This window comes from Salvelinus namaycush, chromosome 10 (genome assembly GCF_016432855.1).
Source record: "Salvelinus namaycush isolate Seneca chromosome 10, SaNama_1.0, whole genome shotgun sequence".
Classification (NCBI taxonomy): Eukaryota; Metazoa; Chordata; class Actinopteri; order Salmoniformes; family Salmonidae; genus Salvelinus; species Salvelinus namaycush.
In genome coordinates, this window is record NC_052316.1 from 6,425,771 (window position 1) to 6,453,042 (window position 27,272).

The following is a 27,272-nucleotide window of genomic DNA, read 5'->3' on the forward strand; positions in this document are numbered from 1 at the left end:
AGTGTCCCCCGCAAACTTTTTAAGGTTCTAGGATTTTTTTTGTCGTGGAGAAGAAGTGAAGGTGGTTGGAGGGGGGGAAGTTGGTTTCATTTTTGTGTTGTTGCTTGTTGTTTTCAATTTTGTGTTTTCCCCCCCGGGTTGGGAGAGAAACAGGCAAGCCATACCTGTCTCAAACGCCACAGTCCGATACTGGATCGGCGGGCTGTAGGGCCCTGGACCTACACTCGTGTGCGCGCGTATTTTCACGTCGTACGCCGAGTTGGGTTTTAGGCTGTTGAGCACGTAGCTGGACTGGATGGCGGGCAGGCTGAGTTCCCGGGGTGCGCCCCCCACGCCAGTCTCCTGGTACGCCAGCGTGTACTCCGTGATGTCCCCGTTGCGCTCTGCCAGCACCGGGGGCGACCACGCCAATTCTACCGAGCAGCAGGTCACGTTGGAGCTCTCGCTGATTTGGGGGTACCCTTGGGGTGTTTGTTCAGGCACATGCAGTTCGGCCGTAGCCTCCTCCCCGAAGCCACCTCGGCTCTTAGCCTGGACTTTGAAGAGGTAGGTGGCACCGCGGTGGACGCTGGCCACTGTGTACTGCCTCTCCTGGGGGGTGAACTCCAGAGTGGCCAGTGGGGACACGTCCTTGCGGCCAAACTGAAGCCTGTAACCCTGCAGCTCCATGCCAGGGATCATAACATCGGGTGCGTCCCAGCGCACCACGGCCGACGTCTCTGAATCGTGAGCCACCGACAGATAGGGCGGCCCAGGCACTGTTGAGGAAAGCAAACAAACACAACTTTTATCCATTTATATTTTACTCTAGGAGGTCAAACAAGACTTGTTTTGAGGAGCGAGAACGGTGTGTGGTTCCGTACATCTAGGTACGTCAATAACAAATAATAGACTGTGCCGTAACATTGTGGACAAGATTAAGGCTGCTCGGGGGGACAATGGTGTATGTTGGTGTGGGATAAACTTGTTTTCTTCATTATGGAATGGAATGTGCCTTTTAGTGGGGCAAAAAAACTTTTTCTTTCAGCAGATGAAAGGTTATGCAAGAACAGTCAGTAGAAACAGGACCACTAAAACCGATTTTGTCTGGGACTACTTTACACTTTCAACGACATAATGTTGGGCCGGTAGACCGACAGTACTCTGTTTGGGTTGGCGTCGATTCCATTTGAACTCAGTCAATTCCGATAATTACACGAAATTCAAATGCAGCTTCAAAGGTCCTCGCAACAGAAACAATGAGCCATTTCTCCTATTCACAAATCGATATTCAATACATTTCAGCATCGACGAGTAGAAGCGTGTGCAAATGGGAAATGGAACTCAAAGTGACTGTGATGTAGCCTTGTCCCCGATCTGTTTTTGCTTGGCCAACTCCATTGTCATTGTCAAGCCTTGGCAGAAACAGACTGGCACCCAGGCTAACTGTGACGTGACTCTCTTACAAAAAAGTACTCTCAAAGTTTCAGTGTAAAAGATAAGAGATAATCAACTCTCGATATGAGGCTTTAGACTGGATGAGCTATAGACTGGATGATGCAGTAGGCTAGACGTTCTACTTCAGTGACCCAGATTCGGGGTTGTGGATGGCTCTCCTCTCTGTGTTTCTCTCCGTTAGTTAGAGGTCCCATCAGTGTGATAGAGCCAGTGTCAACACGGAGGCTTTGTCTCAGAAGTGAGCGGCGCTTAGTGAGAGATGAGTGCTGTGAAATTGCACTCCAGTCCCGTCTTAGCACAGCGATCCCACACCAGACTAGTCATCTAACGTTGTCTATGAAAATACATGAGGCAAAAGATGTGATCTTTCACTTGATACACCTGACTCCCAAAAACGCTACCGAAATGCTATCCCCGAAACACCACTACACAGGCTCAATCATAAACATACACACACAGGCTCCAACACACACACGCATTAGGTGTAAAAGTTAAATTTGTGTATATGTGTGTTAGGCTACTCTGCAATGCAAGTACTTCTGCCATTTACGTGCGTACATGCTTATGTGTGTGTGGATTGTGTATGCACCGTGCCTCGTGATTTAGCCCAACTCAGCAGACAGTTCCTGCCCTTACATCATCCCTGCTGCACACAGGGCAATTTGGCCTCTCGCCCAGGCCAGGGCCCAATCTGGAGAAGCCACCCATTTGTCCGGAGCCATCGCTCCCTCCCTCTCACTGGCTGGAACAACATCTACCTCAATGCTATGTGTGTCTGTTTCAGTGTTTGTGTGTATGTGTGTGGATTTCTGCCGACACATTTACCGTGTGTGTGCATTCTTGTACACACACTCTTAGCCACTGTGTAGCACGCACACAGGCTCCCGTACCAATTGACAACTCACATCTACCCCACTTCCCCATATACCCAGCCACTTTGTTCCTTCTTGTTAATGGGCCTGTTCTGGGAAGGGGCAAATTGAGTTGGAACAGTAATGGAAACGCAGCAGCCTCCAAACAGCGGCGAGATGAATACGTCCATTACTCCCCGCTAACAAACTAGAACTACAGCCCTGCAACCAGCCTGTCTTGTTTAAACTTGACTCCCCTCACATTCACTGCTTAGTAAGCCCCAATGAGAACATCTGAGATAATGGGCCTGAGGTGTGTGTGTGTGTTTACAGGGTAGGCTAGGGACTACTGTAAATGAAGAGGAAAGGGTAGGTGGGGTTAACTGAGGAAGCAGGTTGATGCCAAGGGAAAACTGGAGGATGGAGGGAGGAAGAGGAGGAGGGGGTGAGAATGAGAGTCCTCATGATGAAGGCGACATGGGACTGGGAGCAATCTGCCGCAAAGAGGGGACACCTTGATTACCCCCCCCCCCTCTCCACCTCCCCCTCTCCTTCCATCCCTCTCTTTCTCCTTCCCCTCTCCTTCCATCCCTCTCATCACTCCATTCCTCTCCACTTGGCCTCCCTCAATCCCTCCCAGTGGAGCTAGCGGCACGTTTTCCATCAGGGCTGGCTTTAATGGTCGCTGTTGGCCGCTGTTGACACACAGTCGTCTTGATTGAGTAGTGGATTGAGTTTCCTACTCATTTTCTCTCCTCTCTCCTCTCTCACACACACAGTAGTAAAACATACATGGGCGCACGCACACACAAAGACAGCACACTCTCTCTATTGCTCTGTAATCCCCCCTAAAGACAAGTAATACGTGTGTCTGTGTATAAGAGCGCGTGTGTATGTGTGTGCGTTTGCGTGCATGTGCCAAGTGAAAGTAAAAAAATTGCATCATTCTTACATGCTGACCAGACCGCTTGCGAGTGGACATGTTGATTTTGTCCACCCACACCAGACACGATCAGGACACGCAGGTTGAAATATCAAAACGAACTCTGAACCAACTATATTCATTTGGTGACAGGTCGAAAAGCATTAAACATTTATGCTAATTTAGCTAGCTAGCTTGCTGTTGCTAGTTAATTTGTCCTGGGATATAAACATTGGGTTGTTATTTTACCTGAAATGTACAAGGTCCTCTACTCCGACAATTAATCTATAGATGAAAGGGGAAAAGTTTGAACCTCCTTCGGGCTTCTTCTTCTTCTTTGGACTTTATATGGAGGTTGCCAACCAACTTTAAGGTGCATTACCACTACGAACTGGACTGGAGTGTGGACCTCAGTTCATCTTTCAATCACCCACGTGGGTATATGCTCCTAAAAACCAATGAGCAGATGGGAGAGGCAGGACTTGCAGCGCATCAAGCGTCACAAATAGAACCAAGTTCTATTTTAGCGCCGGGCTACGCGGACACTCGTTGACGTGCGCGAGCAGTGTGGGTGCAATGATTGAATAACATGTATGTGTACAGTTATTTTGCAATGCTCGCGGCGTGTGGTCAGCATGTTAGTGGTTAACCTGCAGCGACAACTTCCAGAGAGATATATCAGGGGTCGCGGGCCCTCCTCACTCTACTGTACACTGGCTAAGGCACTCCAAAAGTGCTCCGCTGCATTTTTGCATCCAATTGATATCAGGCGTCGAAGACGGCACGAGCTGACCAGCGTTGGAGGGCAAACATAATTGAAAATGCTTCCCTACATATACCTAATTTAGCTGGGGTGATGAAAAATCGCCGTGGCCACGTTTGGAGATTCAGCTATTTTGACAGCAAAGGTCTTCTGTAATACCCTCCCATCTTCATTTTCCTCTCTTCTTTTTTTCACTATGCTTGACACTGACCCCCAAAAATGTAAAGAGTCTCCGCTCAAACAATGCTGACATTTCACCAACGTTCATTTAAGAACCCATTAGGCTACCAGAATGCACCACTAAGTGGGCGGGTCAGTGGCTCACCAGAGAACAGTTGACAAGAATCGTTACATTCATTTAACATCTATTTCAAGACAGAAAAGACAGAAGAAATCAAGATAGTTGAAGGGAAGCCATAAATATGCAGTGCTACAAGCTTCGGTTTGGTGCATTCACCACACGTTGTGCTAAGTCGCCAATTAGGAGAAGGAATAGCCAGGCGGTCTGTGAGGGCTAGTGGCATCCAGACGGTTTCTTCCCAGTGTATTCCGGGGCCTGTCCAGGCATCCCGGGATTAAAATAAACTCCCCGCTCGGCTCAGCGTTATAGCGCCAACATGCAATCTGCTCACTTCACGGGAGAATGGAGATGGGAGGATGAAGAGGAGGAGGGATGGAGGGATGAAGACTAATGAGAAATTCTGACTATTAGAGTGGGAGGAGAAATGACCTTTGGTGGCCTGGAATGTTAATGGACTTAATGGAACAGAGTAATGTCCTTCTGTATACAGTATATTATTTTAAAGTGTAGTACAGTATGGATATATTTTAGTATTCTTTATTCTACTGTTATGAATAGTTAGGGACAGTTCAAAATGTGTGTGTGGGGGGTCCAAAATAGGGGAGGGTTGTCTAACTTTATGTTTTGCTTTGAGGAGTGTTTTTTCTATTGGGTACAGGGGAGGGTAGTGCATTTCCCCCCCTGGTTTACATTCACTCTTTTGCAGGTTTTACTATATAAGTTGTTTAAACCTAGCCAAATGTCCTCATCTGCTTGTTTGCGCTACACTGTAGACACCCTAAAGACTCTGGCAAGTCCGCTAGTCCAGTGTCACTTTGATTACGCCTGCACATCATGGTTCACCAGCAGCCCCAAACATCTAAAGAATAAGCTACCAGCCAAAACAAGCTTGTAAGAATTGTACTTAAACTCCCTCCTCATACTCATCTGGAGGTTGAGCATTTTAAGCAGCTAGTTTGGCTATCTGTAGAAAAGTACTATTAGAGTACTATTAATTCAACTTGGTATGGTCCAGATAATCATCATGGACTCAGCCCCCAGGTACAGTACATCTCCAACTATTTTTCATTTGTTAAAGATGTCCACCAGCATCAAATCAGAGCCAGAGACTCTAAAATTCGCTGTTTTAAATAGAAGAGTCTATCTGGTACGAACACATTTTTTATACATCGGTGCTGTTGACTGGAACAAACTACCAAAGCAACTCAAAGCCATAAAAATAATGTCAAAAGCTGGCTAATGTGTGCAGGATAACATTTCTTTGGTCTGTATCTCTGTAACGTGTATCTACGTCATTGCATATGTATTTACCTGTTTGTAAAAAATTGGGACCACAATGGAAATAAGTCCCCGACTTTATTGTGCCGGTCACTTTAAAAAATCTTTGTACTGTGTGTATATATATATGTATGTATTTTTTTGTTTGTTACTGACAAATAAAATCAATCAATCAAACCAAACTATGCAGTGGCCATTTGATGAATGGAATGAGACATCTGTTACAAAACACCAAAAAGTTGAATGACATTGAGGTCGTCAAGCGAAGCCTTCGATACTGGCTCGACCTACAAGGTCGGGAGGGATTGTGTTTTCTGTTGGTCGAGATTGACATAGTCTATTTATTGTTGAAAACGCAAACCGTGATATCGAAGCGCCCAAAGTCGGTATGCTTTGTATATTGGTTGTGGTGCATTGGCACAGAAACCTGTTGGAGGAAAATGTGTTGCATATATTTTATATAATTATAAATATGGCATTTAAATTACCCTAAGCTGATCATTGTCTGCAGCCGGCTCTGATCGTAGTGTAGGCCTAATGAAACATTTAAGGAGAACGAGCTTGTACGCGGTAGTCGGCGACCCCTCAACCTTCTGGCCCGTAGCACTGTGTGTCATCAAACGTGCAGCAAAAGCATGCTGAAGTGGAAAAGTTGATATCCACGTTTAGAAACACAGGCTCGCTACAGTTATTGTTACTTGTTGTCGTAAACATTGTTTTAAGTTTATTCTATGGGGGAGGAGGGTGTGCAATTTTTTTTTTTTTACAGTACAAGGGGTCATGTGAAAATATATTTTATGTTGGGGGTGGGGGAGCATTTTTTTTCATGAGACCTTGAGTTGGACCAGCCCCCCCACCCATACAAACGAACTGTCCCTTGTTCTGAATAGCCAGGGACTGGGGTATTCTAAGCTCTGTTGTATGTAATTGCTGGCTTTTTTTGCGTATCGCACAAAACCATTAATTTCAATTTGATGTACATGTCTGGCCCTTTCTTTCAAAGTAATTCAACTTACATCAACCATGAAGGCCTTCGAGCCCGACGGCGATTTGAATAGACAAGGTGACGTCACACACCACCAAGTTCTATAAAACTAGCTGTTATTACTTGGTGAATGAACACAAAGGAAGCAAAGTAATGTTTGGGCCGTCTGATTAGTCCAGAAACTGATGGGTGGGGCCAGAGCCAGAACACACGCGGGTAAAGCGGTGGTTTGAAAAGTCGTCATTGGCTTTGATACTCTGATTGGTTACTTTGTTTTGTACAATGCCCCTCGTGCCCCTCCTCAACACAATTGACTTCAATGATGGCATGTTGCTGAAAGACAGAGCAGCGGAATAATTTAGTGTGAGTCGTCGGGCTAAACTAATGCACGAAGACTGCTTCAAACCTCGACTCCAACACCTACACACAAGTAGCTGGCTGTTACATGAAGTCATTGATCTTGACTTGATCAACCAACCCCTTTGAGTTGGATGAAATTATTCTATCCTTGATTTTCACAATGTTTGTATTGATGGAGGCATTATCTATTGAACCAAGAATTAAGAGTTTGACATAGTCCTACGTTCATCAACTTACCATTTCTTTATTTTGCTGTCATAAGAGTCTACAGTCGTGGCCAAAAGTTTTGAGAATGACACAAATATTAATTTCCACAAAGTTTGCTGCTTTAGTGTCTTTAGATATTTTTGTCAGATGTTACTATGGAATACTGAAGTATAATTACAAGCATTTCATAAGTGTCAAAGGCTTCTATTGACAATTACATGAAGTTGATGCAAAGAGTCAATATTTGTAGTGTTGACCCTTCTTTTTCAAGACCTCTGCAATTCGCCCTGGCATGCTGTCAATTAACTTCTGGGCCACATCCTGACTGATGGCAGCCCATTTTTGCATAATCAGTGCTTGGAGTTTGTCAGAATTTGTGGGGTTTTATTTGTCCACCCACCTCTTGAGGATTGACCACAAGTTCTCAATGGGATTAAGGTCTGGGGAGTTTCCTGGCCATGGACCCAAAATATCAATGTTTTGTTCCCTGAGCCACTGAGTTCTCACTTTTGCCTTATGGCAAGGTGCTCCATCCTGCTGGAAAAGAAAAGGCATTGTCGTCACCAAACTGTTCCTGGATGGTTGGGAGAAGTTGCTCTCGGAGGATGTGTTGGTACCATTCTTTATTCATGGCTGTGTTCTTAGGCAAAATTGTGAGTGAGCCCACTCCCTTGGCTGAGAAGTAACCCCACACATGAATGGTCTCAGGATGCTTTACTGTTGGCATGACACAGGACTGATGCTAGCGCTCACCTTGTCTTCTCCAGACAAGCTTTTTTCCGGATGCCCCAAACAATCGGAAAGGGGATTCATCAGAGAAAATGACTTTACCCCAGTCCTCAGAAGTCCAATCCCTGTACCTTTTGCAGAATATCAGTCTGTCCCTGATGTTTTTCCTGGAGAGAAGTGGCTTCTTTGCTGCCCTTCTTGACACCAGGCCATCCTCCAAATGTCTTCGCCTCACTGTGCGTGCAGATGCACTCACACCTGCCTGCTGCCATTCCTGAGCAAGCTCTGTACTGGTGGTGCCCCAATCCTGCAGCTGAATCAACTTTAGGAGACAGTCCTGGCGCTTGCTGGACTTTCTTGGGTGCCCTGAAGCCTTCTTCACAACAATTGAACCGCTCTCCTTGAAGTTCTTGGTGATCCGATAAATGGTTGATTTAGGTGCAATCTTACTGGCAGCAATATCCTTGCCTGTGAAGCCCTTTTTGTGCAAAGCAATGAAGACGGCATGTGTTTCCTTGCAGGTAACCATGATTGACAGAGGAAGAACAATGATTCCAAGCACCACCCTCCTTTTGAAGCTTCCAGGCTGTTATTCGAACTCAATCAGCATCAATCCGGCCTCCAGCCTTGTCCTCGTCAACACTCACACCTGTGTTAACGAGAGAATCACTGACATGATGTCAGCTGGTCCTTTTGTGGCAGGGCTGAAATGCAGTGGATTTTTTTGGGGGGGGGATTCAGTTCATTTGCATGGCAAAGAGGGACTTTGCAATTCATCTGATCACTCTTCATAACATTCAGGAGTATATGCAAATTGCCATCATACAAACTGAGGCAGCAGACTTTGTGAAAATTAATATTTGTGTCGTTCTCCAAACTTTTGGCCTGTAGTTGCTCTTCTGAAAGATTAAAACCAGTCTCTCTTCCTGTGTGTGTGCACTCAGTCTTTTCACATGCATTTGCATTACACACTTAACATGCACCAGTGTGTGTGCATGTTTGTAAACCAGTGTTTCCCAAACTCTGTCCCCGGGGCCCCAACGGGTGCACACTTTGGTGTTTGCCCTAACACCACACAGCTGTTTCAAATGATCAGAGCTTGATGATTCATTGATTATTTGAATCAGCTGTGTAGTACTAGGGCAAAAACCAAAACGTGCACCCCTTGGTGTCCCGAGGACCGAGTTTGGGAAACCCTGGTGTAAACATTTGCAAGGGCCCTCCCTCCCATCTGTGCCTTCGCTTTATCAAAGTACAAGGCAGGGGCTTAACTTGTCTGACAGCACAATGTCTCCCTGAAATGGGCCTGAGAAAACCATGAAAACCGTCTGGACCACGATTTGACTAAGCCCCATGGCCGAGCTGGTAGCTCCACTGTCACATGAAAGAGGAATAGGAAGCCTCTTTTACTTCCTAAGGGGCCGAGGCTTCTCTTCTTTTCTTTTTGTTCTTCCTCGCGCTCATTTATTTATTTGGGGCCGCGTAAGCCCCTTTTCCGCTCTTCAGTAATAAAAAGGGAAAGCGGGATGGCTTTGAGGGATGGATGGACGGAGTGAGTGATCAGTCAGCGCGGAACGACAAGGGAGGGAGGAGAGGAGTGACAGTACCAAGGCCCTTTGCCGCCCGTCACACTACCTGACACCTGCGATAGGCACACCTGTCAAGATCAGGACCTGTCATATGAGGCGTATATGTGTGTTTGTGTGAGAGTGTGTGTGGGTGTGTGTCTGCTTTCAAGTGTGTGTATATTGAGTGTCTGAAGGCCGTGAAGCGGACTGGCGTGGATGCATACACAAAGGAGCCTCATATCTTAGCCCTGACGGCCCCATATTTGCTCAAAGAGGGCTTTCACGGCTCTCCAGTCTTGCAGGTTTAGGCCGTGTTCACAGTAGCTAAGCCTTCTGGGTTCTAAAGAGGCTTAAGTACCCTGGTTCAAATCAAATAGGATTGTCTCTGTCTTTCAAAATGTCTATTTTTTTTCAATAAACCCACAACCGTTTCATCGAGAAATATTTGAATGGTAATTTTCTTTACAATATAGGGAAGGTAGCTTAAAGCCTACAGGTGTAATGAATTATGATGCAGTACTAATGCATTGTAATATACACTGCTCAAAAAAATAAAGGGAACACTTAAACAACACAATGTAACTCCAAGTCAATCACACTTCTGTGAAATCAAACTGTCCACTTAGGAAGCAACACTGATTGACAATAAATTTCACATGCTGTTGTGCAAATGGAATAGACAACAGGTGGAAATTATAGGCAATTAGCAAGACACCCCCAATAAAGGAGTGGTTCTGCAGGTGGTGACCACAGACCACTTCTCAGTTCCTATGCTTCCTGGCTGATGTTTTGGTCACTTTTGAATGCTGGCGGTGCTTTCACTCTAGTGGTAGCATGAGACGGAGTCTACAACCCACACAAGTGGCTCAGGTAGTGCAGCTCATCCAGGATGGCACATCAATGCGAGCTGTGGCAAGAAGGTTTGCTGTGTCTGTCAGCGTAGTGTCCAGAGCATGGAGGCTCTACCAGGAGACAGGCCAGTACATCAGGAGACGTGGAGGAGGCCGTAGGAGGGCAACAACCCATCAGCAGGACCGCTACCTCCGCCTTTGTGCAAGGAGGATCAGGAGGAGCACTGCCAGAGCCCTGCAAAATGACCTCCAGTAGGCCACAAATGTGCATGTGTCTGCTCTAACGGTCAGAAACAGACTCCATGAGGGTGGTATGAGGGCCCGACATCCACAGGTGGGGGTTGTGCTTACATCCCAACACCGTGCAGGACGTTTGGCATTTGCCAGAGAACACCAAGATTGGCAAATTCACCACTGGCGCCCTGTGCTCTTCACAGATGAAAGCAGGTTCACACTGAGCACGTGACAGACGTGACAGAGTCTGGAGACGCCGTGGAGAACGCTCTGCTGCCTGCAACATCCTCCAGCATGACCGGTTTGGCGGTGGGTCAGTCATGGTGTGGGGTGGCATTTCTTTGGGGGGCCGCACAGCCCTCCATGTGCTCGCCAGAGGTAGCCTGACTGCCATTAGGTACCGAGATGAGATCCTCAGACCCCTTGTGAGACCATATGCTGGTGCGGTTGGCCCTGGGTTCCTCCTAATGCAAGACAATGCTAGACCTCATGTGGCTGGAGTGTGTCAGCAGTTCCTGCAAGAGGAAGGCATTGATGCTATGGACTGGCCCGCCCGTTCCCCAGATCTGAATCCAATTGAGCACATCTGGGACATCATGTCTCGCTCCATCCACCAACGCCACGTTGCACCACAGACTGTCCAGGAGTTGGCGGATGCTTTAGTCCAGGTCTGGGAGGAGATGCCTCAGGAGACCATCCGCCACCTCATCAGGAGCATGCCCAGGCGTTGTAGGGAGGACATACAGGCACGTGGAGGCCACACACACTACTGAGCCTCATTTTGACTTGTTTTAAGGACATTACATCAAAGTTGGATTAGCATGTAGTGTGGTTTTCCACTTTAATTTTGAGTGTGACTCCAAATCCAGACCTCCATGGGTTGATAAATTTGATTTCCATCGATAATTTTTTTGTGATTTTGTTGTCAGCACATTCAACTATGTAAAGAAAAAAGTATTTATTAAGAATATTTCATTCATTCAGATCTAGGATGTGTTATTTTAGCGTTCCCTTTATTTTTTTGAGCAGTGTATGTCATGAGCAGGAAAAAATACCCAATTGTCATACTTGAGTAAAAGTAAAGATACCTTAATAGAAAATGAAAGTGAAAGTCACCCGGTAAAATACTACTTGAGTAAAAGTAAAAAATGATTTGGTTTTAAATATACTTAAGTATCAAAAGGTAAAGTAAAAGTGTAAATGATTTCACATTCCTTATATTAAGCAAACCAGACGGCACAATTGTGGGACTATATAGGCTGCTATTATAAACTGTATGAAATACTGACCTGCTCCTTTGGTAACCACCAGTTTGGGTTTGCTGCGTGCTCCATCTCCCTTGGTGGTGTACGCAGCTACTGTGATGGAGTAGGTGGTGTCCGGCTGGAGCCCGCCGATGACCATTTCCTGTAGGAAACAGGAAGTAGACAAACAATATATCAAAACACTGGTGAAAACATATGACCATCACCAACTCCGCAGCCAACCACCTTCTCTTACTATTTTATCATGTTCTGCTGATTTTGACCTCTAAGGTGGATAGAATGCTTTCTGTCCTCCATTTTGTTTGCAGGTCGAATCCTGCTAATCCTACCGCTCCTAAACATCCTACAACTCTCCAAAGCTACAAGATGCATATGATAAGGAGGATGCAAAATGATATACATTATCTGAGGCATTAGCCAAGTTACGCTCATGGCTGGTGCATGCAGTTTTCCTTCAGCCATTATTTTCTCTGGTGCTCTTGAGAGAGAAGAATCTTCGATCAATGCTGATGAATCTTTCAGTAGAGGTGCCTGGCTAGCTAAATGAATGCAGGATGTTTTTAGACTGGTCAGCTGGGAGATGGAGAGGTCAGTGGCGGTAAAGAGAGGACATTATGTACTGTTTTCACACCAAAGATGGCGGCGTCAATATCATGTATATCATGCAAGTGTTTATGAAACTGGGGAATGGGGCCAAACGTTAAGACTCAAATTATGTCAGAAAGGAATTGTTGATAAACACAAGGGTCAATCGGGTGAGTTTGAGGAGGTACGATGATGAGGCAGCCATTTTAGATTTCAAGACTCTGATGATACACTCTATCATTCATGTTAAGATTTACTTCAAAATAACTGTCTAAACAATGTGACCGTTGATTAACGGATGAAAAAATGTGATTTCACACTCAATCATAGGCATGGCACCAGCAGAGTAAAAGAAAAACAGAAGAATCGCAACACAAAACACACCATCACGACACGACACGACACACACAGTAGCACGTAGTAGCGTTAAGCAGTCCAGGCACAGGGAGAAGCAGCACCCAGATATTGCATCAGCCACCGTCTCATCATCCGCACAGCTAATTAGCATGATGAATTCTGCCTTTACTCTCTCTAGGACATCAATACTGGAGATAGGTAGCACCGGATAGGCTATGCTAACTTGAGAGAGCCTGTTTATAATATATAGTGTTAGGGCGTGACTGATAAAGCGCCATCATATCAAAGCTCTATTGAATAGGATGATGTAAATCCGGTCGTTCTTATACATGTGAACATAGCTGGGGTGATGCAATAACCAGTGCTTTTTAACCCCTCAACTACACCGTAGCACTCTGGCGACTCCATATATACTCACGTATTCGGCTGTATCGTCCGTTTCCCACTACCCCCCCCCCCCATATAGAGGAGAGTGCAGGAAAGAGAGCAATTTTTAAAAGAGAGAGAAAGAGGGAAGAAAGAGGAATGTGAGAGGAACTCAAGAGAAAGGGGGAATGTGAGAGGGGAGCGTGTTCTGAGGAGGTAGAGACGAGGGTGAGAGCACAGACATGTCAGAACAGGTCAGACCAGAGAGAGGGAGAGAGGGAAGCTAGTCTGTTTTAGGGAGAGCAGCTGAGACTAGGGAAGAGGTGTGAACTGAAGTCTATGGGGGCTGTTTACAGTGTTTTTTTTCATGAGGTTAGTATATCTACTATAATAACAGTGCATTACCGCCAAGTTGGATGACTCAAATAAAACGTATAAAAGATTACTAAAAAATCCAAACTTTGGCTGAACCATTAACAATTTGTCAACAGCCTGTCATAATAAGGTTATTTTTTATTAAACATTTATTTATACAGGTTATGCTCATTAAGATAGTCTATTTTTACAAGAAAGACCTGTGAAAGAAGAGACCACACGTTATGAATGTTGCTTGAAAACATTGTGGAATAGATATGTTAATAGACTTCTGGGGATAAATATTCAGTCTGTTTGTGTACTTTCGCTTTGTTTGTCCTAGTGGTGCAAAGCTGTAATTTACTGTATGATGACACAGCACACCGAAAATACTTTGTGTATTTCCTACACTGTTTTGTTGACAGAGGCTTTGTAAAAAACAACCATTGTGCCGGCTTCCATTATAATTCTAGCTTTCAGGGAGGACAATTTTTCTCTAAAATGCTTTCATGCCCATTTTGGTTTTCCAGCCTCAGAATACTATAATCAGCCATTTTGTGCCGAGTTGCTGTGCTCGATACGAGCCGTGCAATCACACTTTTCAAGAAGTGGACCACTGAGGTTCTCTTAAAGGGGGGGTCTATACAGCCCTAATAAAAGGAGGGGAAGTGAAAGAAGGAAGGTGTGATTTGTTGAGGGCAGAGGAGAAGAATATTGCAGAAACATGAAATTATAAACTAAAAGGAGAGAGCACACGTATTGTACATGTCGTAGCACACATTGTAAAAGTAATGTGTAGCATTTACACTTCCACAAAACTTCAAACAAGACCACAGAATGAAGGTCTTCAGGCTCCTCTTCAGTTGTATCCGTGACAATTTCTCTTTCATATTACACTATCAAACAGAATTGAACTAATCTTTACATAGGCTCTCATGTCACTCCATAAGATTGTGTCATTCCAATAGCTTGATACAATGAATTGGTTAATTAGTAGACCAAAAGGGGCTGGATCATACCTGGGCGTCGGCTAGCATGACATCCTTGATGAGAGGCAGGCCACGCGATTCTCCGTTCTCCACGCGCACATAGTGCACCTGGTAACCACGGATCTGGCCGTGCTGTCGCCCCGGCAACAGGGAGCGCCACATGACCTTGAGCGCCGTGGAGTTGAGCACCTCCACCTCGACCCGCCGAGGAGGAGCCCCTGGAACTGTGGGTAGAAAAGAAGATAGGGCCAATGTTAAAACACTGTGACAGCATAGTACACTCATTCAGTATGAACAGGTTATCGATCTGGCGTAAGCACACTTACACAAAAAACTACAAGAGCTATTCCCCTGACAGCCAGATCGACTAGAAACTTAAACTCTGCAGTCTGCACACATAACCCCCCACCAGACTGTAGGGGCAAACCTTTCAAGCACACAAAACTGTACTACTCTCCCACACAACCTGACCTCCCAATACGTGTCTACTCTGTGTCGCCGGTCTCCGGTTAAACCCCTATCTCTCAGACATAATGGAAAGCCGTTATGTGAGGCCTTGGCATCCCGCCTTTCACTGTGCACCGCACTGGCCTCCAGAGACAAATTGGCTCCTACGCACGGTTAATAAAAGTGTGGCCCATTTGCACCAGTGTATTGTGAGGGATGGCGAGCCATCACATGGCTGAGTTACTGTCAGCCTCCCATCAGTGGAATTGGCTGTGCTGTGACATGGCCAGCCATACGAGGTCCTGAGGTGTGGCATGCTCATAACTGTTAGAGGCTAAACACTAGGCTGTTCGACACCATAGAGGAAGAATGAGATGAGATGGGGCGGCTATATCATAAATCTAATGTAGGAGGGGAGGGGAAATGGTTTAACAACAACTTTTAGATTTCCAAAGGATATTGCGATGTCGCTGGGGGTGGTCTGGTTTTTATTAAGACGTCTGGGGCTCCTTGATTTGAACCACTGAGCTATGCTATTGACAGTGTGAATGTATTCTATGTTTAGGGGTATGGGTGTCATAAGTGACGCTTAGGTGAGGTACTTTTATGGGTAGCTACTGCTACATCCCTGTATTCATACGGTAGTCGAGGTATTGCCCATTGTCTGAGAAGCAGATCGTTGTGTAGCTATGTCGACAGCCCAGGTATTGTATTTGCCTCACAACAAGTGTACAGATTGCGGGTGAAATAAGCTCAATTACCATCCTCGTCGGTGCGGCAGAGCAGGGGTTCGCTCTCTGGGCCCGGCCCGATTTCGGTGAAGGCGGCCAAGGTGACACGGTACTGGGTCCACTTCTCCAGCTTCTGCAGCAGCACCTGCCCGTCCCTGGGCGGCACGGCCGGCTCCTCCATGGGTTCTCCAGCACCGCCGCCTCCACCCTCTACGGAGGCTCCCACCACCTGGTAGCGCACTAGGTACCCCGCCAGGGCGCCATTCTGGCTCTCCACAGGCGGGGGGCGCCAACTTACCAGTAGGGTGGTGGAGCTGGAGCTGCTGCACTTAATATCTTGAGGGGGGGCTGAGGGCTCTGGTCAGGTGGGAGGATAGGGAGGAAGGGGGAGGAGGAGGCGGAGGAGGAGGAGGAGGGGAGGAAGGGGGAAAGGGGTGAAAAACAAAAAACAAAAAGATGGGAGAGATAAAGAAAATGATAAAAGGAAAAACCCAACTCAAAAGGAGACTTGAACTGGCAAGAATGTTAACACAAAACAGAAACACTGATTCGTCAGGCAAATGTAAACGTAAAAGGTGTAAGGAGGACTGGACGACACAGCGTGCGTAATAATGAAGCAAAATGGACGCCTCTCGTGAGATACAGGGCCAGTTCTTTTGATAGCTGGGACTATGTCACGGACTCACAGAATTATATTTCCAGACATGTGCACAGTGGTCTGTAACACCAAGGGGTCTGTCAGGGTCTGTCAGTTATCAGCCCATGTGTGATACCACGGGCGCTATCTGATGTTAGCCTGTCCAGGCCTGCACTGCGCGCTATACACTCACACTATCGATTAAAGGATAAAAACCAGAGCCCCTCTCTTTTTGGCAGCCTTACACTCCTCCTTAAACTGAAAGGTGCTGTGCTTCCAGTATGGGTGTTAGAGGAAGGAGGAGAAGTAGCAGAGTGGGTCTTTTTATTAATATTATTATTATTACTATTATATAAAAGCTATTCAACACAGTCGCTGTTTTCTTTTGTGTGGAGCGCTCTTCCAAAACATATTGAAAACTACACATCTGTGAACTTCTAAATCAAAATGAAAGCCTATACGTTCTAATCTGCACAGAGCTCTTAGAAGTCGTGCTCACCAAGTGAGTGTGCAAGAAGTGATAAAATGTTTCACTTCTCAACCCGCACCAGGCATTAGACGGATAAGAGAACATAGATGAGACCCTTTCTATTCAAGTCAAGATCCCCCTTTTTCTACCAACACTCCTCCGTGTGACTATAATATAACATATAATATAACATAACTTCACATCATTTGTGACAAGCCCGGTTCATTTTTACTATCTAATTCATCTGTAATAGTGGTGGACTAAGCTAAATGAAAAACATGAATTCATAGAAAAAGGCATTCCACATTGTGCAAATCTGGGACAAAAATGGAAATGAAATCCACAGGAAAAACAAAATACAGTATGTTGTCATTCCAAACATGCAAAAGCGAAACACAAATTGATACAAGCTACTGGAAAATGAATTTGATCTGTAACCGAGGTGACTCAAAAGAAAGAAAAACGTTAGGGTCCAAAATGTCAAATCATAACAAACATGAAAAAACAGACTATTGGGCAGAAAACGGAAAATAAGAACATTAAAACTTCAAAACACAAGTACAGTCTGCATGATACGTACCTGGCTTCCTTCAAATACTAACTTTTGAAGACCTTCTTACCACCAGCACCTGACTACAGATTGCGCTCACCCTGAGCCAGTGAGCTACAACCCTCTCCTTCCACATAGTGTGTCCAAATAGAGACACGTCTTATCAAATTCAAACCCAGAAAACTGTGCTTTGTAGTTGGTCAAATTGGCCTGTTGAGATAGGTCGTCTTGGGCTGTTTTGGGTCGCTAAGAGTGAGAGAGTTGGCTCTGTGCTGTAGCCAGGACTGCATTATACTCTTGTATAACTTGGGCCGGAGGGAGGGTCCACAAGACTGAGGGATGGGAGCAGTTGAGGAAAATCTACACCCACTGGATTCTGTGTTTCTGCATTTGACCTTGGGAAAAGGACACAGCTCTATTTTTTTTTTTATCTTAACCGTTTGCTCAGAGAATCCCATTTCATAGCTTCCCCACTTTTACCGACGGGGAGTAGCCTGCCGCTAACTCTTAAACAATAAGAAAAGAACACAGGCATCACCGGCACCTTGTGCTGCTGCATTCATTAAGGTTACTGCTGCGGTACCAATTGCACTGCCACTCTTGCTAACAGTGCAGCCGGAGAAGACAGGAGGTATTCACAATCAGTGGACAGTCTCAGTCAAAAGCCATAAGAACTGACTGTTCTGGAACAGCTACAGTTTGGAACCTTTTCTGTGTCCAATGTGCTTATTTACTTACGGTTTTAACGGATCTGAGCCTTTCAGCTTCTTCTCTCTCCATTCTTCCCCACAATAGATTGCATTTTGCAAACTCTCAGTGTCAAGAATGATCGCTCAGTGCTCAATCACGTGAAGAGAGAAACTGTGGAATCTGTCCGGGTTTGAGCTATGGCGCCACACAGACCCCTCACACCAGATAAACTTAAGACAGGCAAGGGGCACAGCCACGGGGTAAGCCTCGGCTCCCACAAAGCCCAGTGGTGGAGATTATGGACACTAGAACTATGACAGCAACAAAAGATGGAACTCTGGTAAGGCTTCACTTTCAGTAGGTCTTGAAGCATATTTAGAAAGCCTGTATGAATGCTATATGATTTGACATAGAGTATCATTAGTCATGTCTGTGGAGATATCGCAAACATATTCTAAGTCTGTTATGATGTGAACGGAAGCTTAGAGGGAGATGTGTTTTGGGTTGTTTTCTAGTGCTGGTAGAGGCTTTATAAATTACTGCAAATATGTACCTCCTTCAATAGCCCTGCTCGCAACACAAGCTGGTCCACAAGTCATTCGTCTGCGGCTAGTCACAAATCAAATTCACATTCAGTCAGGAGTGTCAGTACAAGATGCGTGCGTTGTGTTTTATTTTCACCGTCAATGTCGAATGTCAGAGTGGTATTTGTCATCATTACGGAATTAATCCGACTCCATGCCAAATGGCCGCTTTCGTACAAATATTCCAATAAATCTAAAAACCTTCAGCAATTACAGTAAGTGGTGGGCTAAACTGCTTGTTTGGCTAAATACAGGGATTTAGAATCAGCCATTTTAATTTGAGCGATAACACTCCACTGGGTGCTGGCAGCTTCAAGGTATAATCTAAATGTGTAACAAAGCCTGACAATCCAGAGGTCTCCCTATAGCTCATCGGCAAAGCGTGAAACTAATTCAGACGCTATGAAATGGGATTCTTATCGGACATCCTAGGGCCCTTTACTCTCCCCTCTGCAAAAATCACGTAACACCCACCCCGGGGTCCTGCCTGGCCCCATTACCGTTCCTCTCGGCTGGGTAACGTTGAGGGAGATAGGGGGAGCTCCCGGTCCCGGTGTGTGGACCCTCCGCGGCCGCGTCTGAACGGTTGTCTCATAGGTATCTCAACCTCGTCTGACTGGGACAGCGTATCCCAAGGGGCCTTGCGTCTGAATGGGGGCCATTGCTGCCCACAGGACCAGTGTAGGAACATTTAACTCAAGGTTGCCACATACATTTTTTTATTTCCTAGCCCAAAATAATTTGACTCAGATACACTTTCATTTAATTGATCTTCTTAGAGCCAGATATTGCAGATCTGAGATCAAATAAGTGACTTCTTGAAGCTAAGGTTGTGGGTTTTCCCTGGTCCTTAGTGGCAGAGCGGCCCCCATGACAATGGCCCCTGGTCACGCCACACTGACTGAAGACAAACTCCACACGCTGAGGACATTTGTACTGTACCAGAGAGAATAGACAGAAAGGAAACAAGGAGACGATTGCCTTTTGTCTTTCACTTCACTTGGTTGGAAAAGAGGTCCAGTCTGCCGAGTAACGCAAGGGTAATTTGCAAGCTCAAATCTCGGCTTAAATGTTCTTGGGTACTATTTTATTTTGTGTCTCCCGTCCTAATGGTCTTTCCCTAACATGTCATTAGTGTTTAAACACATCTGAGTGTGTGAGTAGCAGGCCCAGTCAAGCCGCTGGTAAACAAGGTTTCCTCTTTTCCTCATTATACTGTAGCCTGCAAATGTGTGTGTGTGTGGCTTATGTATAGCGAGCAATCTCATGCTGCTCCAATGAGGTGTGTGTTTATAATGACAGTGTCTGGCAGTGCTAAGGTAATTGGATTCTTAGAAGGGGGAGGAAGATGGAGATATGTATGAGGGCCAGCAGTCTAGGGCGGGGCGGTCATGTGTCTCAAAGCAGTCTCCCAGAATCCCTTGGTTTGTTTTAAGCATGGAACTATGTGATGATTGGCTTTGCTTTTTGCGATGGACACAGTATACTCTTTACTTTACTTGATGTAACCCTCCGCTCTTCTACTGCCAAAGCAGAATACATTTGTTTTCCAGAAAGCCAGCACTTTAGGGTGTTTTTGTGCTACACGTCACACTCTAATAGTACACTCACTTTTGCTGAGGTTTTTGCCACGAGGCAGGGAGTTTCAACTAACTCCACTCTTCACTGCACTGAAGAGACTTGCCCTGAGCTAAACATGTCACAAGGACCTTTATCAACTCACTGAGCTGTCTGGAAGAGACATATACTCTCTGTTCCCAAAATGTATGAGTAGCCAAACCACAGACATGTTGTATTAATATTTAACCATTTCACATATGGAGTCTATTAACCTATTTGTGTCTCTTCTTTTGGGACGAGTATAAGTGGCTAAGTGGCAGGTCAAAGGGGTAATCGTTGCTATGGGCTACGGCAGACTGGACCACCTGTGCCAAACAAACACTTACCTCAAAGGCATCCACAAGATCATGTTTTGTTTTGATGTTTTTGTGTTTGTGGTGTGAAACACAGTTTTGTTTTGACTGTCTGAGTTCGTAACCTTTCTGACCTCTTTGATGTGAAGCCATTGGCTCTTTCTGACACCTACTTCAGAAGGGATGGCTGGCTGTACACGAGCAGCCATTGACTAAGAGAAGTGACCGATGTCCCTGGACTCTAATGACAGAGCTCAACGGGTTGAAAAAAGGAGACCCTCAGCACAAGCAGGGAGCTGAAATAGATCCCAGGAGATACTTACTCTAATTAAATGGATAAGGTTAATAAATGTTATCACTAAGTGGTGTATGTTGTAGCTGGTGTGGTGGCTGCAGTTGACTACACATTAGAACCCAATCGCCAGCAAAAATGTGGCAAGCTGCTTCCTGATGTAATGTGAGCCGTATGCTTAAAAAAATAAAAAAAATAAAAAATCTAACAAAAAAGTTATTAAATTGACTCAACAAAACAGGAGGAAGGAAACAAAGTAAGCAAGGTGATGTCAAGCCATTCCAAGGAGAGATTTTGTTCCATTTCAGACAAGGGTAACGTGACAGAGACAGCAATGGAAGGAGAGACAGAGAGAGAGAGAGAAAGAGAGAGAGAGAATGGAATTGCTGGAATGGTGTGAATGGAATGGTATCAAACACATGGAAACCATGTGTTTGATGTGTTCGATACCATTCAATTTATTCTGTTCCAGCCATTACTATGAGCCTGTCCTCCACAATGAAGGTGCCACCAGCCACCTGTGACATACATACATATACAGGCGGAAATACCCACACACATACACGCACACATACTTGAAGACACAGAGACAGAGATGGAGTCGACTGTAGGTAGGGTCATGCCTGGTGTAGCCGTTGATCAAGGATGCAGTTACAGAATCTCAACAGCACCCCCAGGGGATAGGAGGGAGTATTGCATGCAACTGGTGCCCTATAAGTGATTCAGCAGCACTGTCAGCGTAGCTATCCAAACCACACCCAACATAAATGTGAAGTGGTTCTCCCAAAGCCCTATACCCCCAACAAGGGGCACGGTTAACAAGTTACACTGGTAAAAACAGAAAATGTGTTAAAGGAGGTCTCCTCCCACTACCATGGCTTTCCGATGGCCAACCCCAGTCAAAGTTCTCCATTGTAAACCCCTTAGGAATCGGACAGAGGACAAAACAGCTCCAATCTATTCTCAAATTAAACATCCATGTAGATTACTGAAATGATAATGGAATTGTGTGGGCTATGATTACATGGATGCTGTATGATTAATACACTCATTTGATCTAGGCTAGGGAATCCACATATTTGAGCAATGCTCATTGATCTGTGCAATTTATCTATATTAACTTACTACCCTGCAGAAATGTCCAAATTGCACAAAGGCTGCGCTGATCCATCCACAATGTAAGGAAATCCAGATACATTGTCTGAGTTCTTTGGAGATAAAGCCTTAAACCTCAACACATAACTCATATCTACATTTTTGGATACAGTGTGTAACCCCTAAGGAAGTCTGGAGACTTACAGGAGATTTTACATGTAATGTCCTAACAGCTCCACATTCCTCAACCCGCATTGAATATTTGTATTCCATCTTCTGCACCTACTGGTTACCATGATGTCACTTGTTTGGGACTATTTTTAGCAAGCAGCGGTTCCATTATTTAGATGTGTTCCTGGCATCTGGGTAAAAAATGTACAGGCCACTCCTGAGTTGACCGGCTGGAATTCATTTGCAAGGTGGGGCTGCTGAGGAACAGTAAAGGCTTGTGATTGGATGGTTTTGCTGCTTGTCTTCAGATTCCTACACCCACCCGTCTACACCCTCCCTCTCCCCTGTCTACTGACGGTTCAGCAGAAAGCCATGGCAGTCACTGGGGAGTTAGACATGTTTTTATGTCTCAGTCACATGGGTTAAAGTGCACTTGTTGTTGACAAAGGAAAACCAACTGCAAAACCAAAGATACTGCAAAACGTTGTCTGTCCACATTGACCGGTTTGTTTGACAATGTAGGATAAACTGCATCATAGTTAGCACCATGACATACAGTTTAAACCCAGGTTAGAAAATAATCAAATCAAAAGGTTAAAAGCGGTTAAAAGCCATAAACGACTGTGAATACAGTACTCACAACTTTTTGCATTACCGAACACAACCCTATCCTCCAGAAGAACAGCATATCGTACAGAGTGTATGTCATGTTCATGAGGCAAACGTAAAGTTATTGTTGTCAGGTTGAAGTCTTTGGGAGAAAACATCATTGGTCATTCACAAAGCATTAAATCACATGTTTTCAAAAGATGACCTGCATAGTATTGAATCAAGAAAGACATTGCAAAACTGAATCAGCTTTGAACCCTGAGTTTGGCCTCATAAAACACATTCACAGTTCAAAGGTGATGAGAACTTCGACATCAAGGCAATAACAGATACGCTTCCTTTAATTCCATGGTTCTAGCCTGGAGCCAGGAAGAGAGTTCATGTCCTCACAAAATATCTGCATGATTAAAGGTCCCCAGAAGACACAAACACATTGTTAACCTCTGCACCTCAGAATCCTACCACCCGCCCACACCCCACACAGAGTACATGGAAAAGAGAGCAAAAGGGCTACATACTGGCTTGCGAGGTTTTCTGGGATATTTCGTTGGTGAAGGCTCCAATGCCTTTGTTGGAAATGGCAGCCAGAGAGAAGTAGTACTCTGTGTTTGCTCGCAGACCCTCAACGACGTATGAGGCAGTGGGGCCAAAGGTTTTGGTCACCTGTTGGTGGAGAACAGAGGGAGTGAGGCATGCTTTTGATGGACATTAAATATCACTTCAGTTCACTGTACCTTATGTTTGTTCCTTTTTTAACCTTGTTTGACCACCTTTCCTCAGATAGGGTGTTCAAGAGTACTTAAAGGCAAAAGCTTGGTCAACAATCTTCCCATAGCTTTAAACAATGGACAACAATATCTTACCTGGCTGCCAAAACTGCCCTCTTTGTACCGAAGCTCAAAGTTGATGATTCCCTCCTTCTCAAAGGCAGGTTCCCAGGTCAACTCGATGCTTGTGTCGGACACAGCGCCAACCTGGAACTTTGTTGGCTGTCCGGGGACTAAGATAGTCAAAGATACATTTAATTAGTGACAGTGATCATTGCAGTGAACCTTCTTTCCTTTCTACAGTACAGGATCCTAATGGATCACTTGTGGTATGCATTCATCCCTAGTGAGAGCACACAGACATGTTGATAGGAAGGGTTGAACCCAGAACCCTAACCTCCTTGCAGCACTTTGACGTGGATGGGGTCAGAGAAGGGCCCATCGCCCACCGATGTAAAGGCCAGGACACGGATGGTGTAGGTCTCAGACGCCACCAGGCTCTGGATGGTGGTGATGATGCTATCCTGGACATTATGGATCTGCCATAGGCTCATGAGCTGGGATGGGTCCATGGTGTAGTACACCCGGTACCCTTTGATCTGCCCGTTGGGCTCCTCAGGCTCGTCCCAGCGGACCATCATGGTGTTCTGGGAGATGATCCGGGCCTGGATGTTGCGGGGCGGACTGGCCGGGGCTTGTTCCCCGGTACGGGTCTCCACCGGCTCACTGGGGGGGCCCTGGCCGATCGTGTTGAAGGCCGAAACGCGGATCTCATACTCTGTGTTGGGGTAAAGGCCTCCGATGCTGTATCGCGTGGTAGTGATGCCGTCCATGGTCTCAAACTTGCTGTCAGGAGACTTGGCGCGGTACTGGATGATGTAATAGGACACAGGGTCCGGGTTGCCCGAGTCCCAGGTGATGGTGACGCTGGTGGCCGTGGTCTCGGTCACCATGGGTATGCCTGGGGGCTTGGGCAGGGCTGTGGGGGTCAGGTGGGGAGGGAGGGGTGAAGAGGGACTTTTAGATGCAAACATAGAATTATCATAAAGACGACACCTCATAACACATCTCCATGCTGGTTTTGCCCGACCATAGCAGTAGTAGTAGTAGCCTAGATGAATCCCTGTGCCCCCTCTTACACTTGACTGTGATCTGCGCGACAGCCTCGATGATGCCCAGACTGCTCATGGCCACACATGTGTAGTTGGCCGACTCTCGCACGCTGTTGAGCTCCAGAACGTTCCGGCCTACCGGCATCTCGTCCTCCGGCGTCAGGTCCTCCGAGTTGAGCATCCATTTGACGTAGGGCATGGGCGACCCTACCGCCACGCAGGTGATGTTCACACTGCCACCTGGCATGATCTCGTGACTGGTCGGCGGGATGGAGAAGCGAGGGGGCACGCGCCGGACTGGGAGTGGGAAGGAGGGAGGGAAGAGGTGGAGGGAGGGAGTCAAAAAGAGAGAGAAAAAGAGGTAACAAGACCGGCCGATGAAAATTGACCCTTTCAACGGCATCTGTTACATCAACAGAGATCAACACGGTGCATGACAACTAAATCAACTAAATCTAGTACGTTCTTCTAGTACATACTTTCCGAAGTAACAAAAAAATACTAAACTAACAAGAACTGCTTCAACAACAATATAGATTGACATTAAAGCAACGATTCATAGCAACAAGGTTCCATTTACCAAAATTTGACCCATCACGGCACAATTAAAGACACAAAAATCTATTATGAGTTTCTCATCTTCGAAAACTGACCTACTGACAGAATATGCATCTACAACGTGGAGTTAACACCCATGAAGACAGAGTATAATATTTGAGGGAGTACTGTATGATCGATGCCATACAGTAAACAGGAACTTCCTGTCCTCAAAGCCACTCACAGCAAACCAGGAAGTTGGCCATTATAGGCCCTCCCACGACAAAGGAAGAATAAAGGAAGATCTCAATTCCATACTCCTCTCGTCCTCTCTCCTTATCTCCTTCTCAAAACCCATAGGATGAGAAAGCCAGAGCTCTCTCCACGCTGACCTTCTCCTCCAATGGGTTTTGAGAAGGAGACAAGGAAAGAGGAGAGAGGATGCGAGGAGTATGCAATTGAGACTTTCCCTAAGACATTTCTCCCATTGCATTTATTCTATGGATAGAGTGATTATAGTTCGAGTTGGGGCCTCATGCACCTGATTGATAAACAGGCTCGTGCTCTTAGTCCTAATGGTACCTGCTAGCTATGGCTAATGATGAGAAACTTTAATCAGATTTTTGTGTTTTAGGGTAGATCCACTGGACAAAGCCTTTTTAAGATCTGACACGGTTCCATTGATAGATGCAACTATCAGTCCCACAGACAGCATGCATAATAGATTGAGGTAAACCAAGGATTAAATGATAAGTAACAAAACCAGATATAAAATTGAGATAAAATGCATTGAGGAATATAACTTAAGGTTCGCTAGCATGCCCAGACAAAGACGATTGGAGAGGAAAAGAGAAATATCAGATATAGGATAAAGCGCGCGCAAGGAATAGAGACAGAGAGAGAGACAAAAAGAGAGAAGGGAGGGGTGGGAGGAGGGAGGGGGGAAACCCACTTCAATACTGTGTAAGCTTCTTTTTTTTTTCTTTTTTTTTGGGGGGGGGCAATGTGACCTAATGTGACAGTTGGCACATTGTCACATCGCAGTCCTGGCAGAAGTAACACAAAATAAGTATAGAGAGGAACAGGTAGTGTGTTTATAAGAGGACATAAAGAGATAGCTGTAGCAGTTGTAGCTAGAGAGGAACTATCACAGATAGTAAAAGAAGTCAAGAAAGAAACCCGACAGGAGGCAAAGGAAGAGCTGGAGAAAAGGTACAGCACAATGGACGTCTAGGATGGGAGAGAATTGGCTGTAGGTTGAATGGTCAGAGGAAGTTGATCATGGGGATTGCGAGAGGGTTGAGTTGGGTAATAGTTTGGGTTTATGTGAGTATGCATAGTATATCGACATGTGTGTGATGTTTGTGATATGTGTGATGTAATGCTATGCGTATGTGTGTGCCTATTTGTGTGCGTGACAGTGTATGAGGCTATGGGACTCCGGTCGAGAGGGAGAGCGAGAGAGAGAGACGTAAAAAAAAAAAATGATGTGAATATGTAAGGGGTGAGACTCAGACTTAGAGACAGACAGACAGACAGACGGAGAGGACAAGGAGACGGGACACGAGGCAGAACGGAACAGACCCAAGCAGCAAGACAGCAGACTGAAGGGACAGACAGACAAGACACTGATGGGCACAAGGACGTACTGTACGCAGAGGGAGGGGAGAGGGTAGGGGAAGGTAGGAGGGGAGAGGGGCGGAAGTGGGATAGAGTAAGGAGACTGTGATTCTGGCCAAAGTAAACAAAAACATTGCTCAAAGTGGGTTCAAGGTCTCGCACACTGGGGCTTCAAATCAGAGATTCAACTGCCCCCCCCCCCCCCCCCCCCATCCCCCAGCTTGTTGCCAACAAAACCAGGGGTGCACAAAGGTTAGGGGGGGAAGATGGGGCATAGAGGAAAAATGGCATTTCAAACACACCGTGTCGATCCAAATGGGATTCATTCGATAGTAATATTGGATAACCTTGGTTGTTTTTCCACGAGGGAGAGCACCAATCAGCTTACAGCACACTCCTTCTAAAATGATTTACCTGTTTGTGTACACTACCGAGTGTGCATATCAATAAAGGAACTCTGGGCTGGGATCTATAATACATAAACCAAGCTTGTGCACAAAGAGACACCCAAGAAATGTTCATCTCTACTACTTTTTTACTAGAATCTGAACGACAGAATCAACCACAATTGATTGGTCACAGAATCATGGAGGCGTATCGCTTTTTACTGTATGTGTAAAATGACTAATAAAGCATTTATTCACAT

At 45.6% G+C, this 27,272-nt stretch overlaps 1 protein-coding gene across 1 annotated transcript in view; it reads right to left on the reverse strand.

Annotated features, from left to right (window-relative positions):
- The window catches only part of LOC120054616 (receptor-type tyrosine-protein phosphatase S-like), a 201,671-nt gene that overhangs the window by 57,098 nt on the left and 117,301 nt on the right, over positions 1-27,272 (reverse strand). Inside the window, exons 9-16 of the mRNA XM_039002094.1 lie at positions 24,497-24,766; positions 23,755-24,336; positions 23,454-23,590; positions 23,109-23,253; positions 15,611-15,937; positions 14,433-14,626; positions 11,776-11,893; positions 165-758 (exon numbers count right to left, since the gene is read on the reverse strand). Coding sequence (XP_038858022.1) covers positions 165-758; positions 11,776-11,893; positions 14,433-14,626; positions 15,611-15,937; positions 23,109-23,253; positions 23,454-23,590; positions 23,755-24,336; positions 24,497-24,766 — 2,367 coding nt within the window. The remainder of the gene's footprint in view (positions 1-164; positions 759-11,775; positions 11,894-14,432; positions 14,627-15,610; positions 15,938-23,108; positions 23,254-23,453; positions 23,591-23,754; positions 24,337-24,496; positions 24,767-27,272) is intronic.